An 18,142-nucleotide genomic window follows, 5' to 3' on the forward strand; every position below is an offset into this window, starting at 1 on the left:
GGTTGTAAAATATTTAAAAGTGTTTCTGGCAGTAAAAGTGTGAAAGTCTCTAAAGTGTGAAGTTATCACCCCGCTCCGTCTCGTCTCCCTGAGTGAATGTTTTAATACCGCTCCTCCGACGGTTTGTGTTTTAATGTGTGTCATCAGTCTGTGTTTAAACGCTGCCGGGCCCCGCGAGACTCAAACCAAACGGATATTTTACCACTTTAGACAAATAAATGAAAAATAAATCCAGTGAAGTGAGTCCCAAATCTAAGGCTCTTTATAAAGACTCTTTATTTTACCTCTGTCCTAAATTTATGGACAACTGGATGGCTTTCTCTTTTTCCCTCAGAGCTAAAAAACAAACACAGGACACACTGCGTTTGTTCCCAAGCAAACTAATGTTTTCTGTCTGTGGCTAATGTTACTGTCCTGCAGCTACTTTAACCCTGTGGAGTCTCCGAAAGCTCCAAATAATCCAGACTTGTTGCCTCCATCCAGACTAGAAAACAAAGCAGCGTGGAGCCCTACTGTAAATTTACCTCTAAAGTTCTGGCTGTAAACTCCATGAGGCCAGTTTCAGTTTGATGATGATATACCAAGTAAAACTGGAGACAAGCTCAAATAGATTTAGTATCAAATGATAGAACTGGATGTAACCCTCTTATATGTTAGATTTGACACATTTGTTCACATTTGCAACATTTAAAATTCTTTATTGAGCATGATAGTGTTTTGAAATTAAAAAAAAGATTCAAAATCACATTTTATGTTGGACTAAAGGACTAAAAAAGACACAAAATGACAAAAAGAAGACACAAAAGGACCAAAAAAAGACCCAAAATGACCAAAAAAGACACAAAATTACCACAAAAAGACACAAAATGACTAAATAAAGGACACAAAATGACCAAAAAAAGACACACAATGTGAAAACAGAATGACCAAAAAAACCCACAAGACACAAAATGACTGAAAAAGACACAAAAGGGCCAAAAAATGCACAAAATGACCACAAAAAAGACACTAAATGACTAAAAAAAGACACAAAATGACCAAGAAAGACACAAAACGACTAAAAAAAGACACAAAAGGACTAAAAAAAGACACAAAATGACCAAAAAAGACACAAAATGACCAAAAAAAGACACAAAAATGACCAAAAAAGACACACAATTAGAAAAGAGAATGACCAAAAAAAAACACAAAAGACACAAAATGAGAAGGCAAAATGACCAAAAAACCCACAAAAGACACTAAATGACCGAAAAAGACACTAAATGACCAAAAAAAGACACAAAAGGACCAAAAAAGACACAAAATTACCAAAAAAATACAACAAAAGGGCAAAAAAAACACAAAATTACCAAAAAACTTGCACGAGGTGTCAGTGAACTCAGCAGAGAGTCCTTGATTACTTCGTCCCTTCAACAAATTAAATTTGTAATTGCCTTTATTTTATATCTTCTGCTCCTGTTGCATCACTTGTGATGACAGCGCTCTCTTTTTGAATGTTTTTCTTCCATTTCTGCTGATGCGCTCAGGATTTTGAACACTCACACCATTACTAATGTGTGTCTGTAAAGCCCCTGGACTTTTTTATTGAGCTGCATAAACTAAACTTCACCTGTCTGGACTTCTGTGTCTGCAGGTGGAGAATGTTGTCGGAGCAGAGTACGAGCTGGAGCACCTTTTGTTGGAAGGCCATTGCTTTGATGTGAGTTCAGGCCAGCCGCCCCGTGGCCTCCAGTTCACCCTGGGAACCGCCTCCGAACCCGTCATCGTAGATACCATCGTCATGGCGAACCTGGTGAGTTACAGATCAGCCTCAGAACAACTTGGAGCACAAAGCTGACGATTGTTACAGTTTGTTCAAACAGCTTATTCTGTAATTTTATTATTAATAACCCTTTATCAGGCAAAGAACTATATTTGGTAACTTCAGATAATAAGGAAAAGGTTGCAAATTTACTAGATTCAAGTGGCAAATCTACAAGAAAAAAAGTAGCAGTTTTAAGAGATTTAAAGTGGCAAATCTGTGAAAAGAGTGGGAAAAAAGCAACTTTTTAGCAGATTCACCACTTTAAATCTCATAAATCTGCAACTTTTTTTCTTGTAGATTTGCCACTTTAATCTCGTAAACTTTTTCCTCAATATTATTTACTTATGTTTTTTTTTACACATTCTGGCAGTATGTAATATCCTCCAATTTTCTGTAGGGTTGAAATTTGGAATTTTTAAGAGATTTAAAGTGGCAAATCTGTGGAAAAAGTGGGGGAAAAGCAACTTTTTTTGCAGATTCACCACTTAAAATCTCATAAATCTATGCATTTTTGAAATTTGCAAGTATTCCAGTGAGTGCCATAACTTCAGGTAATATTTCGAGAAAAAAGTTGCAAATTTACTAGATTAAAGTGGCAAACCTACAAGAAAAAAAGTCGCAGATTTAAGAGATTTAAAGTGGCAAATCTGCGGGAAAAAAGTTGCAGATTTACGAGAAAAAAGTGTGAAAAAAGCAACTTTTTTCTCCCAGATTCACCACTTTAACCCTTAATAGGGCACTCATTGAAATACTTGCAAATTCCAAATTTCAACCCTAGAGAATATTGGAGGATATTACATACAGCCAGAATGTGTAAAAAAAAATAATATTTTGAGAAAAAAGTTTACGAGATTAAAGTGGCAAATCTATGAGAAAAAATTTGTAGATTTATGAGATTTAAAGTTTTTTCTCCTAAATCTGCGACGATTTGCTACTTTAAATCTCTTAAATCTGCAACTTTTTTTCTTGTAGATTTGCCACTTTAATCTAGTAAATTAGCAGCTTTTTTCTCAAAATATTACGTGAAGTTATGGCACTCATTGAAATACTTGCAAATTCCAAATTTCAACCCTAGAGAATATTGGAGGATATTACATACTGCCAGAATGTGTAAAAAAAAAAACATACGTAAATAATATTGAGAAAAAAGTTTACGAGATTAAAGTGGCAAATCTACGAGAAAAAAATGTGTAGATTTATGAGATTTAAAGTGGTGAATATGGGAGAAAAAAGTTGCTTTTTTCCGCTTTTTTCTTGTAAATCTGCAACTTTTTTCGTGCATTTTTACCACTTTAAATCTCTTAAATCTAAGCATTTTTTTCTTGTAGATTTGCCACTTTAATCTAGTAAATTTGCAACCTTTTTCTCGAACTATTACCTGAAGTTATCAAATATAGTCCTTTGCCTGATAAAGGGTTAAAGTGGCTGTAAAAGTCTTGTGTTGTGCTCCGTAGGGTTACTTCCAGCTGAAGGCGAACCCCGGCGCCTGGATCCTGAAGATGAGGAAAGGACGATCTGATGAAATCTACAAGATTTACAGGTAAGAACATGGAGAACTGGTCACAGAGTTACAGTGCCTTGCTAGTTAATTAGTCTCTTGGATCTACAAACTAATCTTCTTCTTCTTCTTCCTGTTGCAGCCATGACGGAACAGACTCTCCGGCCGAGTCTGACGACATTATAGTGGTGCTGAACAACTTCAAGAGCAGAATCATCAAAGTCAAGGTCAGTTTGTGTGCGATGAAGAAGTGATGAAGTGATGAATGTCCGGCGCAATAGCACGGAAACAGTTTCCGTTAGATTCAACTTTTGGCCCCAAATAAATTAAACTCAATCCAGGATGGTTAGTGGCAACATGTCCAGATTTCCAGCAATTTCATGAATTTAAATGACTACTTTCCCTTTAACAAAAGAAACTAAGGATAATATCCAGTATGTACCAGAGGTGTGGACTCAACTCACATGACTTGGACTCCAGTCATGAATTTGATGACTTTTGACTTAACAAAATGTAAAGAGACTTGCAACTTGACTTGGACTTAATTACTTGTGACTTGTGCACTGCAAAAATGGTGTCTAAAAACTAGATAAAAACACTAAATCTGAGGGAAATGATCTTGCTGCATGGACAAATAATTTACCTTGACAAGATTTATTGAATTAAGATTATTAAATCTAGAAATAAGCATGTTGTAAGCTTAAAATGAGAAAATAACTCTTAAAAGAAAGATAAGTTATCTAACACTTCTAAGTATAACGTTTTTTTTTAATCTTGGTAAGAAACAAATAATCATCAGGTCACTCTGCTCGGGCCAGTTCATCGCTCTTTGCAGCTTTAATTTATCTTGTTTTAAGAGTTAATTTCTTATTTTAAGAACCTTTAACCTTTTTTGCAGTGTGACTTCACTTGGACTTGAGCCTTTTGACTTGAAAAGACTTGCTACTTTTCCCAAAACTCTGAGATTCTGAAAGTCTGTTACTAAGGAGCGCTCTATCTCTCTTTGTGTTACTGTGTGCGTCTCTCGCTCTGTGTCTGTGTGTGTCTGTGTGTGTGTGTGTGTGTCTGATGTGTGCTGTCGGCTCAACATCCAATCAAATTTGATCCACGTTAAGTTTTGATCCGACAGCATCCATCCAATCAAACTGCAGGACAACCAATGAAGAAAAACGGCGCCAGGTGGCAAAAATGATTCCAAAGATAGTTTCATTCGGGTATAAAAACTACGAAGTGGTCAACAAAAAACGAATTGCAGTTTGCAAAACATGCCGAGGTCGAAGATTAAAGACGCAACAACTACCAACTTCGTTCCCAAAAAAAAAAAAAAAAAAGTTTTGATGAATAAATTCAGATTTTAAAAACATACATGATCCGTGTAAATATTATTACTCTGTTGTTAAAAGGACTCGAGACTCAAACTGAAGGACTTGGGACTTGACTTAAGACTTGTCAGTCTTGACTCTGGACTTGAGGGCAAAGACTTGAGACTACTAGTGACTTGGTCCCACCTCTGGTCTGTACACAAATCACATGGGTTAAAATCTACATTTCACTGCAACATTTGCATATCCTGGATGTGGACACAGAAAGAAAACAACATTCTGAAGACGACTAACTTTGTAGGACAAACCTACAAAAGTTGTTCAACTAACTTGTTTAACTCGTGTGTCGATCAGGTCCAGAAGAAACCAGACAAGTTCAACGAGGAGCTGCTGAGCGACGCCACCGAGGAAAACGACACGGGCTTCTGGAAATCTCTGACCAGGTACGGCTTTGTAGTGGAGGCTGCTTTTATAATAAGTGGAGATGAAATTTTTTGCTGTTTAATAAGCAAAAATATCAAATATTGTCTTGTTCTAGCCTCTCAAATGTGAAGATATGACTTTTACACCATTGAACATCTTTGGATTTTCAGTAATTTTTCATTCACTATGTTACAACGTTAGTTTGAGGTCTTGGGGTCACAGGAAGTAACATATTTGGTAAACACAAAACTATGCAGAAAAATAGCTGCAGGGACTCTTAAGTTGAACAATTATAATATTTATTAACAGGCTAAAAGGAATAAACAGAGATGAACCAACTTTGTAGCACAGAGAAAGGAAGCAGTTAAATCTTCAGGGTCTCCAAGGACAAAATAACAACAACAACATCGCTATCTGGAAAATAAGATTCAGCTAAACCTACCAAACAAAACAGACAATGCTAAGCTCGCTAAATAAGCAAAAACAGGAGAAAACAGGTTAACAAACTATATATATATATATATATATATATATATATATATATATATTTATTAATTATATATTTATTTATTTATATATATTTATCATGCTCTACTTCTTAATTATTTATTTATTGTTTTTATCTTTTTTATCTTGCTTTTTTTCCCTTTTTATTGTTATTATTATTTACTTTTATTTTTTATTTAATTTAATCTTACCTTACTTTATTTTTTATGTATTTTATCTAATTAATTTCTAAGCTGCCTCCAGTGTTTCCTCACTGCTCCACGTTGAGATGGAGCTTCCTCAGTTTGTGCTTTGTTTATAATGGGGCGGAGGGTGTTTGCTTGTTTCTATTTTTTATCATTATTATTATTATTATTATTATTATTATTACTTTCTCCTTTTTTAATGTAAAGCACATTGTGTTGCATCTCTCTTTTGTATGAAAAGTGCTATACAAATAAAGTCTGATTGATTGATATTTCTCTTTTTTACCATTTATAAACTTTTAAAGCAACAGTTTGTCTGTTTTTCTCCTTTAGGGGCTTCACCGGTGGAGGAAAGACGGAGGAGGTGAAGCAGGAGAAGGACGACGTGATCAACATCTTCTCGGTGGCCTCGGGACATCTGTACGAACGCTTCCTCAGGTGAGACTCAACAACAAAGAAACGAGGATTCTTGTATCAACCAAAACCTCAAAGAAACCAACATCCCGTCTTCTTAAGTGAACAGAGACTCGTATTGATTTAAGAGCTTTTTGTTCTTTCGGCTCTGTCGCCACCAATCTTTTACTCTCTCTCCTCTCTCAGGATCATGATGCTGTCAGTTCTGAAAAACACCAAAACTCCTGTCAAGTTCTGGTTCCTCAAGAACTACCTGTCCCCCACCTTCAAGGTAGGATTTCCTCTTCAGCTCCATTGATGTGGAGATTTCTCTCTGACGGCTGCAGCTTTTTTTTTTTTTATCTCTGTCTGCCAGTGACATGAGTTTCAAACAAGGAGCTCCGATAATCAAAGTGAAACATGAAGCAGGTTTTTACTGAGGAAGAAAGTCTCTTAATGAATGAATGAGAAGATTTCAGTGCTTTTCTTGGCTCATTCTTTATTATTATCGTGATTTTATGACTGTTTTCACTCCGTTAAGCCTCATTATCCTGCAATTCACTGTTTCATGATTTATTTGTAAGAGATATTTTAATTCTTTTACAACCCAGATTCCCACTCAGCTCATTTCTGTAGTTAACTCTGTAGTTGCCCAATATTTGATTGCTTTTAATTTGTTTTTTACAGTACATGAGACTTCAAATTAACTGAATTTAGACTTCATTAAGGTTTGATTTAAGTCTGAGGGATGTTTTCTTTTAGTTATCAGTCTGTTTAACTTCAAGAACACCCTAAAAATGATTAGACCACCCTTGTTTTCTTCAATTTCTTATTAATTTAATTAATTTAAGGTACATTTGTTTGGACAAATATAATGAAAACAATAAAAATAGCTGATAAGTTTAATTTAAGAGGCTGATATCTAGACATTTAACATGGTTTTCTAGATAATAATCAAAATCATTATCAGCTATCAGGCTGAAATAAACAAGTTTAACTGGTAAATAAAACAACAAGCATCTACAACACATCTTATTCATATAAATGTATATATTTCTCTGCTGTCTTTTGCCAATGTTAATGTGCATATGATTATACAGTCATGTAAAATTATATATACATGTGTGTGTGTGTGTGTGTGTGTGTGTGTGTGTATATATATATATATATATATACACACACACACACACACACACACGTGTATATATAACACACACATAAATGTGTGTGTGTGTGTGTGTGTGTGTGTATATATATATATATATATATATATATATATATATATTTGTTTGGACCAATATAATAATAATAAACAAAATAATTATCAAGAAAACCATGTTAAATGTCTAGATATCAGCTCTTAAATTAAACTCTTATCAGCTATTTTTGTTGTTATCATTATATTTGTCCAAACAAATGTACCTTTAGTTGTACCAGACATTAAAATGAACAAGAAATAATTATATTTTGACAAATCCAGCCCCCAGCCTATGCAATCTTTTTATATATCATGCAAATTCTGTTGTCATAAACCATCTTAAGAAGTTTAATTTCAATCAAAAAGCCAAAAAAAAATCCAAACAACTCTGTAATATTCAATGTTAAGTAACTCCCAAACTTTCCTAGTTTTCATTGCATTGCTCATCTATTATATTATATTAATGAATGTGTTTGAGCTGTTATTATTGTAGTATTGATTAGTTTTGTCCTGCAGGAGTTCATCCCCCTGATGGCGCAGCAGTACGGCTTCCAGTATGAGCTGGTCCAGTATAAATGGCCTCGCTGGCTGCACCAGCAGACGGAGAAGCAGAGGATCATCTGGGGATACAAGATCCTGTTCCTGGACGTGCTGTTTCCTCTCGCTGTCGACAAGATCCTGTTTGTGGACGCTGACCAGGTGAGCTCGCTCATAGCTGAGCAAACACGGAGATTCAGACTGACTCTGTGCAAATATTTGCTCCCTTCCTCTGCTCATATCACCAGCTGATGATATAAAAGGAACTAGATGAGAAAAAAAATCATGTCTCTCTGGAAAATGTGGATCCTGCAGCTCTGCTTGTCTTTTATGAATGCTCTGACCTTTGAACCCCGGAGCAGTTTCAGGGTATTTTTTGCTGCAATCCATAGAACATCATAGAACACGAACAAAACCAGCAAATATTCATATTTGAGACGTGACTTCCAGTGATTTTTTGCTCATTTGCAGCATCACAGCCAAAATGATTGCCGAAACAAAAGTGAAAAATGACTGAAATGGCTGAAAATGTGAGGTTAAATTAAAAAAAAATGTCTCATCACTTAGCATGTATCATGTTTTTTATGTTAAATATCGACTTGAAAAGTAATTAAGCTGTCAGCTAAATGTAGTGGAGTAAAAAGTACAGTAGTTGCCTCAAAATGTAGTAAAGTAGAAGAATAAAGTTACATAAAATGGAAATACTCAAGTAAAGTACAAGTAGCTCAAAATCATACTCAAGCACAGTACTGGAGTTAATATACTTAGTTACTTTACACCATTGCAATCCATAGAACATCATAGAACACTAACAAAACCAGCAAATGTTCATATTTGAGACGTAACTTCCAGTGAATTGTTGCTCACTTGCAGCATCACAGCCAAAATGATTGCCGAAACAAACGTGAAAAATGACTGAAATGGCTGAAAATGTCCACAGTGGGCCCAGAGGGTTAAGTAAAAGTATAAAAGTATCAGCATCAAAATGTACTTAAAGTATCAAAAGTAAAAGTACTCGTTATGCAGAATGAACCCAATTTTTTTTGTGTTTTTTCTTTGAAAAACAATGACATCATGCAAACCAAACTGGCATTTAAAGGGTTAAAATTCTTAAAATCTTTAAACGTTTGGTAAATTTGAGCAGGGCAGAAGTTGTTTAAGAGGTTTATGCAGAAAAAAGTAAAGTTTTTATAGCATTTTCAGCCTGAAGGGTCTGAAAGGGGAGTACATTTGTACACAGTGTATTATTATTATAGACCCATTAGAAAAATTTAAATGTGAATTTCAAAATATGTCAAGAAAGAATATTTTTTCTGCTTTTTTTCTGCATAAACCTCTTAAACAAAACTGCTCAAAACTACCAAACATTCAAAGACTTTGAGGATTTGAACCCTTTATATGCCAGTTTGATTGCATGATGTCACTGTTTTTCAAAGAAAAAAAACACACAAAAAATTGGGTTATTTTCCATATAATAAATCATTTTTGGCTGGGTTATTGGTTTTTATCACAGCCTTGGATCTGTCAAAGATTAAGAACAAAATAGATTTTGATGCATTTTTAGTTTTTGTGTAGTGTCAAATTCAAACTGGCATTTAAAGGGTTAAAATGCAAATTTTTTTTAAATATTTGGTCGTTTGGAGCAGGGCGGAGGTTGTCTAAGAGGTTTATGCAGAAAAAAAGTAGAAAAAATATTAATCTGTAAAGTTTTTATAGCCTTTTTTTTGGAGGTGGACATTTTCAGCCCGAAGGGCCTGAAGGGTATTACATTTTAAATCTGACACAAAAACTAAAAATGCATCAAAATCAATTTTGTTCTTAATCTTTGACATATCCAAGGCTGTGATAAAAACCAATGCCCCAGCCAAAAATAATTCATAATATGAAAAATAACTACATTTTTGTGTTTTTTTCATATAAAACATCAGTGACATCATGCAATCAAACTGGCATTTAAAGGGTTAAAATCCTCAAAATCTTTGAATGTTTAATAGTTTTGAGCAGGGCAGAAGTTGTTTAAGAGGTTTATGCAGAAAAAAGTAGAAAAAATTATTAATCTGTTCTGTTTTTATAGCATTTTTTTGGAGGTGGACATTTTCATTTCACAGTGTGGGATTAGTACTTTTACTGAAGTAAGTAAGGGATCTGAATACTTGTGTGTATATATATATATAAACAGTATTTGGACTGTTTATAAAATGATTGATGAGTGGTTTTGTCTTTGTTCTCCTCAGATTGTGCGGACGGACCTGAAGGAGCTGCGTGACTTCGACCTGGAAGGAGCTCCGTACGGCTACACTCCGTTCTGTGAGAGCCGGAGGGAGATGGACGGCTACCGCTTCTGGAAGTCTGGCTACTGGGCCAGTCACCTGGCCGGACGCAAGTACCACATCAGGTAAACACACTCACACACATACAGGTACAGCTCAGAAAATTAGAATATCGGGAAAAAGTTAGTTAGTAGAAATAGTTTTGGATTTTTCATTAGTTTTAGTTTTCATTTCGTTGTGTTTTTTTGTTTTCAAATTCAGTTAGTTTTCATTTGTTTTTAGAGTGAGTTTCACTTTATGAAATGATTGACAAAAAATATTGAACTTTTTCATGATATTCAAATTTTTGAGATGTTCCTGTGTAAAAAAAACAGACACAAAATGACCAAAAATAGAATTAAAAATGACTAAAAAAGACACAAAATGACCAAAAATAGATGTAAAAAATGACAAAAAAAATACAGAAAATGAACAAAAATAGATGTAAAAATGACCCAAAAAGAGACATACATTTACCAACAGAGATGTACCTGTACATTTGTAAAATGACTGAGTGTAAATAGATTTATCATCCGTTGTTACCAAGAAAATACATAAAATGTCCCAAAAAACACAAAATGACCAAAAAAAGACACAAAAAAATTACCAAAAAGAGACATAAAATTACCAAAAGTGACACAAAATACCAAGGAAATACATAAAATTACCAAATAAGGATGTAAAATGACCAAAAAAAGACCGAAAGATTATCAAAAAAAGACACAAAATGACCGAAAAGAGACATAAAATTACCAAAAGTGACACAAAATACCAACGAAATACATACAATTACCAAAAAAGGATGTAAAATGACCAAAAAAAGACACAAAATGACCAAAAAGAGACATAACATTTTCAAAAGTGACACAAAATACCAACAAAATGCATAAAATGACCAAAAAAAGACAAGATAAACAGGCTTGAAATATTCCACTCTATGTTTAATGAATCTATAAAATGTATGAGTTTCACTTTCGGAAATAACTGACAAAAAATATTGAACTTTTTTTGAGATGTACCTGTGCACAGACATACTTTTTTTTCTCGATACTTTTTCCTACTTTGCTGCATATTTCATGTGTTCCTGCTGTTTGTCCCTGCAGTGCTCTGTATGTGGTCGACCTGAAGAAGTTCAGGAAAATAGCAGCAGGAGATCGACTGCGAGGACAATACCAGGGACTCAGCCAGGACCCCAACAGCCTCTCCAACCTCGACCAGGTCTGTGTCCACATTACTCACTTTAATGTACATTTAACCCTTTGATGCACAACAAATGACCTTGTGCATTAGAAGCGTAGTGATACAAAAAGTGATCCCAGTATATGTGTAACTATGTTTGTCTTATTTTGAAGGTTTAACTTTAAAAGAGTTGTTAGAACCACCAGATTATATTAGAAAAATTACATATTTTAACATTTGAGACTTATTAGAGCCACCAAATAATAATTTCCATTGGAAAAAACACCAATTTAATAAAATAGGATAGTTAATATTTGTGTCTTCTTTGTCAGGTTTTAAATTGGTGACAACATATAAACACCTTCTAATGCACAACATGGGTCAAAAATGACCTTGTGTATTAGAAGTGTAGTGATAAAAAAGGGTTTTTATTCAAAAAGTAAGAAATAAAAAGAAAAAATGAGTATGTATGATGATCAAAAACAAACTTATTGAGGAAAACCTGGAATACTGAATGATGAAAATAATTTATTGCAAAGATATAGAACATAAAAACTACATGTCGGGACACTTTAGACCCATGTTGTGCATCAAAGGGTTAATGACCATTTTAAAGTACCATCTTCCATTATTTCTATAACACAGATTGAATTTGTGGATTGATTTAATTTAGTGCGTTATGAAAGTCTAAAACTATCACAGTGAACATTTTGTTGCCTCTGGTTTTTTTGTGGTTTTGCTGTGAGAAAGCACTTTGGTGTGTTCAAGGGAGTTCTGTAATCTGAGATTTGAGATTTGGTTGTTGAAAAAAACAGCTTTGTTTCATGTGAGAAATGACAAATGTGATCACACTTTTCACAATGTCAGCTCGCTCGTTGTTTTCTCGTCTGCTCATGATTTAATGAAAACATCCAGAAAACAAACTCTGTTCATCAGTCGACTTTCACGTCTTAAAATCCTGATTGTCCTTGAATGCAGCAACAGAGAAAACTTTAAACACAATTTAAAATAAACACAAGAGAAGCAGACAGAGTTTGTATAAATAGAGCTGAATCTTTCTCACGCTGTGTCCTGGTTTGATTTAAACTCTCTGGAGTCTCTAAAAGCTCCAGATCACGACTTCTTCATCACGTCACCACGTGAAAACGAAGCAGCATGTTTCCTGCTGTCAGCTGAACTAAAGTTTCCATGTCCCATTTAGCGCATCAACTCTTTTTCAGAGAAAACCACCATGACCAAGTATTATAATGTTAATAATTATGCAATTATGTTATTTTACTGAATTTTTTGCAGAGGTTTTTTAAATTTTGCACTGTGCATTCAGCTTTTTTTAATGCAACATTTTGTGTTTAATGTTTTTTGTGATTGTGTTTTTTTCTGTTTTTTTGTAAAGATTCTTTTTTTCTTTAAAGTGTGTTTTTGTGTTTTTTTTAATCTGTTTTTTTTTTTATCTGTTTTTTGTATTTTTTGTGGGGGTTTTGTGTTTTTTATGCGTGTTTTATGTGGGAGTTTTTGTCATTTCTTTTGTTTAAAAAAAGTGTTTTTTGTGTGGTTTTGGTTTAAAAAAGCTTTGTTTTTTGTGTGGTTTTGGTTTAAAAAAGCTTTGTTTTTTATGTGTTTTTTGTATTTTTTTGTCAGGGTTTTGTGTTTTTTATGCATGTTTTTGTGTGGGTTCTATGTGGGAGTTTTTGTCATTTCTTTTGTTTAAAAAAAGTGGTTTTGGTTAACAAAATGTTTTTTTGTTTTTTTTATGTGTGTTTTTGTTTTTTTAAAGATGTGTGTGTTTTTGTGTGTTTTTTTGGTGTTCAAAATGTTGATCCAGTAAGTAAAAAATAATGATCAGGTGGTATAGGTGTAAACATTTATTATGTGATAAATATAGGCAGAATGAAAAAAAGTCAAAAACCAACAAAATAGCCCCAAACTCTAAAGGGTTAAAGAAAAAATAGGTAACTAATAACTGTTTTCTTTAAGGTCCTCTCTGTAAAAACTCTGTAAGACTTCTCATACCGTCCTCCATCATTGGTCTCACCGTCTCTCTTTTCTCTTCTTTTGTTCCAGGATCTGCCCAACAACATGATCCACCAGGTTCCCATCAAGTCTCTGCCTCAGGAGTGGCTCTGGTGTGAGACGTGGTGTGACGACAGCACCAAGAGGAGCGCCAAGACCATCGACCTGGTAACAGCAGCAATAATAGAATCATAACAATAATAATAACAGAAGACAAAGTGCCATGGAGCTGCAGCACTGTGTGGTAATACCTCCCATCCACCACTAGAGGGCAGTAGAGAGGAAGTAACTCACTGAGGATGTCAACAGGTTTCTTTCTGGATGAATTCAGTTATGAAAATTTAAAAAATACCACCATGAAAAATGATTGCAGAAGTTTATAAATAGTTTAGTCAATTCAAGTCAAAGTTTATTCATAGAGCATTTAAAAACAACCTCAGTTGACCAAAGTGCTGTACAGTTATTAAACTACAATAAAAATTATACACAGATATACTAATAAATAAAAACAAGCAGTGGTAATGCCTCCCATCCACCACTAGAGGGCAGTACAGCAAACTGAGAGGAAGTAACTCACTGAGGATGTCAACAAGTTTCTTTTTGGATGAATTCAGTGATTAAAATTAAAAAAAAATACCACCATGAAAAATGATTGCTGAAGTTTATAAATAGTTTAGTCAAATCAAGTCAAAGTTTATTTATAGAGCATTTAAAAACAACCTCAGTTGACCAAAGTGCTGTAGATTTATTAAAATACAATAAAAATCATACACAAGTATAATAAATAAAAACAAGCAGTGGTAATGCCTCCCATCCACCACTAGAGGGCAGTAATTCACTGAGTATGTGAACAAGTTTCTTTTTGGATGAATTCAGTGATTCATATCTCAAAATTTTAAAAACACCACCATGAAAAATGGTTGCAGAAGTTTATAAATAGTTTAAAAAGTCAATTCAAGTCAAAGTTTATTTAAAGTGCACATTTAAAAACAACCTCAGTTGACCAAAGTGCTGTAGAGTTATTAAAATAGAATAAAAATCATACACCAATTTAGTAATAAATAAAAACAAGCAGTGGTAATGCCTCCCATCCACCACTAGAGGGCAGTAATTCACTGAGGATGTGAACAAGATTCTTTTTGGATGAATTCACTTTAACCAGTTGCAGCCTGTTCCTGTTCCTGTCACCAGAGTCTCTAACACTATATTTCTTCCTTTCTCAGTGTAACAACCCTATGACCAAGGAGCCCAAGCTGCAGGCGGCCGTGAGGATCGTAGCTGAGTGGAGCGATTACGACCAGGAGATCAAACGTCTGCAGACCAAAGTCCAGGAGAGAATAAACCAGAGCAGACAGCAGCAGGACACAGGTACTACTAAAGGTACTAACTCTCTCCACACTCACTCACATTAACAAGTTAACTATCTGTTTAACCTTCTCAACTCAAAGCAGCTTCAGGGAGGGGTTTTTGTGTGATATTTTCCATTTCTGCATGTCTTATTTAAAATGTTGCCAAAAATAAACCACTTACTTACTTACTTACTTATTTACCTACTTACTTACTAACTTACTTACTTATGTACTTACTTACTTATTTATTTATTTATTCATTTATTTTATTTATTTATTTATTTATTTATCACAAGCTGGGAAATGACAGTGTAGCAGCAGCATTACACACAGAGACAATAACAACACAATGAAATAAAAATATCAGGAAAAATTACAGGGGATCCATACATATTGAACTATTTACATCTCTACAACCTCTCTTGTCCTCTCTCCTCTGCTCTGTGTAAATAGCATGCTGTTTGGTCAAAGATTCACAGAATTTTTGTCACTCAGTTGAGTCATTCAGGCATCCTGGTTGGGACGAGGATCGCTGAACTTATTGGTTTTTTTTTTTACAAAACCTGCTTAATCAAATGGTTTATTTTTGGCAACATTTTAACTAAGACATGTAGAAATGGAAAATATCATTATTTTAACTACAAAACAAGACATGTGCTTTAACGTGAAGACATAAAGCAGCTGACTGTCGTCTCTTTGTCTCCTCAGACACTCACACGGAGCTGTGAGGACCGAGATGAGGCGGTGCAGCGGACTCTGTTTAAAGAGGCTCCTCTCTGCCTCGGGGACTCCAGACTCTCTGACCACAGACCAGCGATCCACGCTTCAAACGCCTCAAACTCTCTGATTCTGTTGTTTTGTTTCTATGTGTGAAGGGTACGGTGGTCGGCGGCTTTAAGGGTTTTTTTCTGTCCACGTGTGTGCAAGTGGTGAGAATGTATTTTGTGATGCGAATAATGAATATACATTTTTAGTTTTTTCTCTGTGATAGATGTCGGTCTGTAAGTTTGCACTGAATGGGGTTCTGGTTCTGGTTCTGGTTCTGGTTCTGGTTCTGGTTGAAGCACAAAGGGAGGACGACTCTGAACATTTTACTGCTGGTGAACTCGGGGTTTGATGTGAAACAGTCACAGGGATGAAACTGCTATTAGGCTTTATTCTAAATTGGTTAAGGGGACAGTTACACTTCTTTTTTACAAAGTTCATTTAATGGTGAACAATTGCTGGTAATTTGCTCACAAGTGTGTACAAGTCTGGAACCTCTCAGTTAGGTTTTTTAATTCCAAGAGGCGTTAACCCTCTGGGGTCTGAGCCGATTTCGGCCGTTTTTGAATACTTTTGGTATCCATTTTTTCTTCACCTATATGATCTGACAATTATTTTCTCACTTTAACCCACTTTATCAACATATTGAGCCCAAAAATCATGAAATCCGAGTTGAAAAATTATACTATTTACTACAATAAAAAACACAAATATGCTCAATGAACTGTTTTGGAACTTGAAAATGTAAACATAGGATACAAATATGAACATATAAAAAGGTAAAATTTAAATACAATAAAACTATATACAAAAAAGTCCCATAAAAACATATTTATAGGCTTTTTTTCCTTGTTAGCTGCAACTCTTCAAAACAAACTATGTGCGAAATTACACAGAGAGCTACTTCAACGCTCAAATATTTCTGTCCTATCAAATTAAAACGATCATATCTTTGGTTTTACATGAGCTAGGAATGTCAAACAAAAACTGGGAGAAAGTTTCAAGTCTGTACTTTGGAGTGAAGTTGATAGCAGCGCTCCATTTGACCTCTTTTTTTTGTTAAACGTCACATGATCTGATCAGGACGCCACCATCGTAGACCCCAGAGGGTTAACAGTGAGAGCTGAATAGACTCAAGTCAAAGCATCAAAACGTGACTTTTCAACCAAATGCAGCAACAGATTGTGTGGCGTGGAGTTGAGCTGCACATGCTAATTGGGGCTATTTGTCCATTTTCAAGCAGAAAAAACATTGCAGTCTGGTCTCAAACTTTGTCAAATTACAGCTACAGTCGACTAAAATGTGTCTGAAAACATTTTTGAAATACACAATACAACAAAATCTTGATTCCTGTATTCTTGATTCATATTTCTTTCAAACCCGCCTTATAACGGTTGTGATTGGCCCGTCTGATCGGGAGAGTGACCAGCAAATAAAACACGAGTTCAGCAGATTTGACTGTTTCCAGGCGACATTTTCACACCTTAAACACCTCAGCTGGGAAATATGTTCGATGTCAATATCATGACATATGTGAGGGTTTGTTATAATAAAATAATGCAAAATCACAGAGAAAATAAACTGACAGTGGTGGATCCAGTCGTCATATCTTTTTTCTTCTTCTTTTTATTATAAATCAGTCACAGTGGTGTTTCCTACAGGATCATTAATAGCTAATAAATAACTCCCTCACAGAGAGAGAGACGTCTTTTTACCTTAAAACCAGATCGATGTCTGAGATGGAACAGAGACAAAACTTGTGTTGGATACGAAGATAAACCGTTTTTTTTTCAATTTCATTAAAAAAGAAAATGCAAAAATTTAAACAAGGATTCTAAAAAGCAGATGCTTTATTTAATAGCTGCCCAAAAAGTGCCCACATTTTCCTCATACAGCTGTATCTTAAATCAAACTTGACACATGTGATTAGGTACAAGATTATGATTCATAACAGGCATCATATGAGGCCTAAAGGTCAAAGTTCTTAGTCTGTATATTTAATTTGTGCACTGCAAAAAAGGAGTTTAGTCTAAAAACCAGATAAAACAGTAAATCTGAGGGAAATGATCTTGCTGCATGGACAGATAATTCACCTTGACAAGATTTCTTAAATTAAGATTATTAAATCTAGAAATAAGATAAATTATGTAACAGTTCTAAATCTAAAGGTTTTTTTTTATCTTGGTAAGAAGCAAATAATCATCAGGTCACTCTGCTCGGGCCAGTTCATCACTGCTGGCAGCTTTAATTTATCTTGTTTTAACAGTTAATTTCTTATTTTAAGCGTGCAACATCATTTTGTGTCTTTTTTGATAATTTTTGTGTCTCTTTTGTGTCTTTTCTTGGTCATTTTGTGTCTTTTTTTGGTTATTTTGTTATTTTGTGTAATTTTACATCTTTTTTCGGTCACAAAAAGACCAACAAAGACAAAAAATGTACAAAAGAGACACAAAATGAACAAAAAATCAAACACTTGTAATGTTTTTATCTTATTTTTAGACAACCCTTTTCTGCAGTGTGTGCATCCAGAGGAAGTAACACCTAATGTTTACAAAGCTCCTTTTTTCCTTTTACAAGAACATAAAGTACAAATGTCACTATATTTAGAGTTATAAGTGTCTATCGGGCAGCGAGACACACATTTCCTGCCATTGTATGGTAGC

The 18,142-nt window shown here is 34.5% G+C and overlaps 1 protein-coding gene across 1 annotated transcript in view; it reads left to right on the plus strand.

The window, feature by feature from the left end:
• Positions 1–16,115, plus strand: part of uggt1 (UDP-glucose glycoprotein glucosyltransferase 1) — a 77,604-nt gene extending 61,489 nt beyond the window's left edge. The window contains exons 28-39 of the mRNA XM_059353432.1: positions 1,634–1,792; positions 3,259–3,344; positions 3,445–3,529; positions 4,979–5,067; positions 6,073–6,177; positions 6,340–6,424; positions 7,847–8,029; positions 10,102–10,262; positions 11,280–11,394; positions 13,417–13,533; positions 14,589–14,733; positions 15,423–16,115. Coding sequence (XP_059209415.1) covers positions 1,634–1,792; positions 3,259–3,344; positions 3,445–3,529; positions 4,979–5,067; positions 6,073–6,177; positions 6,340–6,424; positions 7,847–8,029; positions 10,102–10,262; positions 11,280–11,394; positions 13,417–13,533; positions 14,589–14,733; positions 15,423–15,442 — 1,350 coding nt within the window. The 3' untranslated portion in view covers positions 15,443–16,115. The remainder of the gene's footprint in view (positions 1–1,633; positions 1,793–3,258; positions 3,345–3,444; positions 3,530–4,978; positions 5,068–6,072; positions 6,178–6,339; positions 6,425–7,846; positions 8,030–10,101; positions 10,263–11,279; positions 11,395–13,416; positions 13,534–14,588; positions 14,734–15,422) is intronic.
• The last annotated feature ends 2,027 nt before the right edge of the window (positions 16,116–18,142 follow it).

The sequence above is a fragment of the Centropristis striata genome, chromosome 16 (assembly GCF_030273125.1).
Source record: "Centropristis striata isolate RG_2023a ecotype Rhode Island chromosome 16, C.striata_1.0, whole genome shotgun sequence".
In the NCBI taxonomy this organism is placed as follows: domain Eukaryota; kingdom Metazoa; phylum Chordata; class Actinopteri; order Perciformes; family Serranidae; genus Centropristis; species Centropristis striata.